Source organism: Fragaria vesca, linkage group LG2 (assembly GCF_000184155.1).
Source record: "Fragaria vesca subsp. vesca linkage group LG2, FraVesHawaii_1.0, whole genome shotgun sequence".
Lineage (NCBI taxonomy): Eukaryota > Viridiplantae > Streptophyta > Magnoliopsida > Rosales > Rosaceae > Fragaria > Fragaria vesca.
In genome coordinates this window covers 32,277,221-32,279,282 of record NC_020492.1, presented here as the reverse complement: position 1 = coordinate 32,279,282, position 2,062 = coordinate 32,277,221, and the positions used below count along the sequence as shown (strand labels likewise).

The 2,062-nt window shown below is 35.3% G+C and overlaps 1 protein-coding gene across 1 annotated transcript in view; it reads right to left on the bottom strand.

Annotated features, from left to right (window-relative positions):
- The window catches only part of LOC101315308 (transcription factor bHLH110-like), a 3,830-nt gene extending 3,515 nt beyond the window's left edge, over positions 1-315 (bottom strand). Inside the window, exon 1 of the mRNA XM_004291800.1 lies at positions 20-315. Within this exon, the coding sequence (XP_004291848.1) occupies positions 20-189 (170 nt within the window). The 5' untranslated portion in view covers positions 190-315. The remainder of the gene's footprint in view (positions 1-19) is intronic.
- Between the last annotated feature and the right edge of the window lie 1,747 nt (positions 316-2,062).

Sequence of the window (2,062 nt, the reverse complement as noted above, 5' to 3'; positions counted from 1 at the left end):
GAGAGAGAGAGAGATTTACAAATTAGTGGTTGTGGCAGTAATAGTAGGCTGCTGGGTCCAAGCATGCTTGATTCCAACTCCATAGTAAGATGGGGCAGTAGCTAAAGAAGAAGAGGAAGAAGAAGACCCGAGATGACTAAGATTCTCTTGGAGCTGATGATGCTGGTGATGGAGATTTGCAGACTCCATATGCAATGATAAATTTTTCTGTTTCTTGTTTAAAGGCTTCTTGAAAATCCCAAGATCGATAAAGCAATATAAATTAATTACGGTGGTAATCAAAGTATTTTCAAGCTAGCGTTAATCTGCTCATGGAATTGGAATCTCTCTCACTCGAATCAAAGATGGATGGAAAACCAAGTACTCAGGTGACAGCCACTTATATATACATATATACCTTACCTTGCTGCTTTTAGCTAGTCACTTTTTTCTGAGTTTTCCCTTTACTCTTTCAAGTTTGCATCGATCTTATTAAATAAAGTAGAAGTCCTGAAAAGAAAGAAAGGAAGGAAGAAAGGAAGAGAAGGCGAGCTATTCGATCTTATTCATTTACATACGGACCATATATATACACACATACTTCTCTTTCTTTCTGATATTGCTAATCTTTCTGATCTTTTCCTTTTCAGCTCTTATTTAGCAAGCAACTAAAGCAAGCTGCAATTAGAGGCAGATGATTATAAACTTGAATTAATATTCATTCCACTATGTCATGATTAATTCCCTGCCTTCGATCCCAAGGCTGTCAACGAAGGCCTCACAAAGACAAATGATAATCACCACGCTCTCTTTCTCAATTCTTTTTCTCTCCGAAACCCCACATGTCGAGAGTTATATACTTATATATCTCCCATCTAGGGTGGTCGGTAATAAGTATATATCTAAAAGATAGCAAATAAAAGTTCTCGATCTGCAGTAGAACTATTTTACAACTTTGTCTAGGTAATGATCCAGGTTATTTATTTCTTTTCGTTTTCTTTTATGAGGAGATTGAGCGGGGAAATTGATATATGAATCTTGATATATCATCTCAAGAATCTTCAAATATGGTGAGCCGAACATATCCGATTATCTATACGTTAGTATCTAAAGTCTAGGTGAAAATGTGAATATGTACGTATATCGTTTTACTTCCCAGAAAGAAGGAGATGCGGGAATCAATGTTCAGACCTACATGCATGAAAGTATAGATACCAGAATCACAATTTGGCTAGGGCATAACTATTTTTCTTGGCATGGTGGTTAATTGCTGAACATCACGTCCATTACAAAAGGCGCAAGTCTTGCTCAAACGACCATTATAATCTTCAAGAGGCCAATTGAGGACAAAAGAGAACGATGATTGCATCCTCCTCCTGCTTTTGGTGTTCAAGATGCACACGTACACAGGTTTAACATTTGATTTGAACCCATTCCTAGCTGCTAGCTTGTTCTATAAGAAGATGTAACTATCTAGCTACCACTTTGACCATGCTTTACACATTTAAAGCTGGCTCCATATATGTGCATTTGGATTCCTCACTTAATTTACTTAATTTTCGGTAGAGAAAACTTAAGTCCGGATTTGTATGTACGTGTGCGTCCGAATTCTTTCTTATTTACATACTTTTGGTAATGTAAATTATAATTTTAACCGTTCAAAATTTAAATTAACCAATAAATATCACCTCTGCAAAAAATCAACATAAACAAAAGTCGTTTGCTCAGCCGATTGCAATAAACAAATTAACAGTTCTGGTGAAAGTTAACAGTCTCATGATCAGCCGTCTATTTGTTTTATACATTTGGCTGAGCAAATGAATTATTTTCAAAATTATTTTTTTATTTTTTAGTCAACAGGAGCTAGGTAGAGCAGAATGCTCTTCCACCTCAAATTTATTAATTAATAAAAATGAAAGATTACAATCAAGTTGGATGACACTAAAGCTAGTACCCTAAAACACAAACAAGAGACATCAAACTACACTAGTTAATGTAGTTTCTGTTCATTTCAAAATTAATAAAGTAGTTAATGTCCTTTCTGTTCATGACTACTATTGCCACGAAGAGATTAGGATTTGAA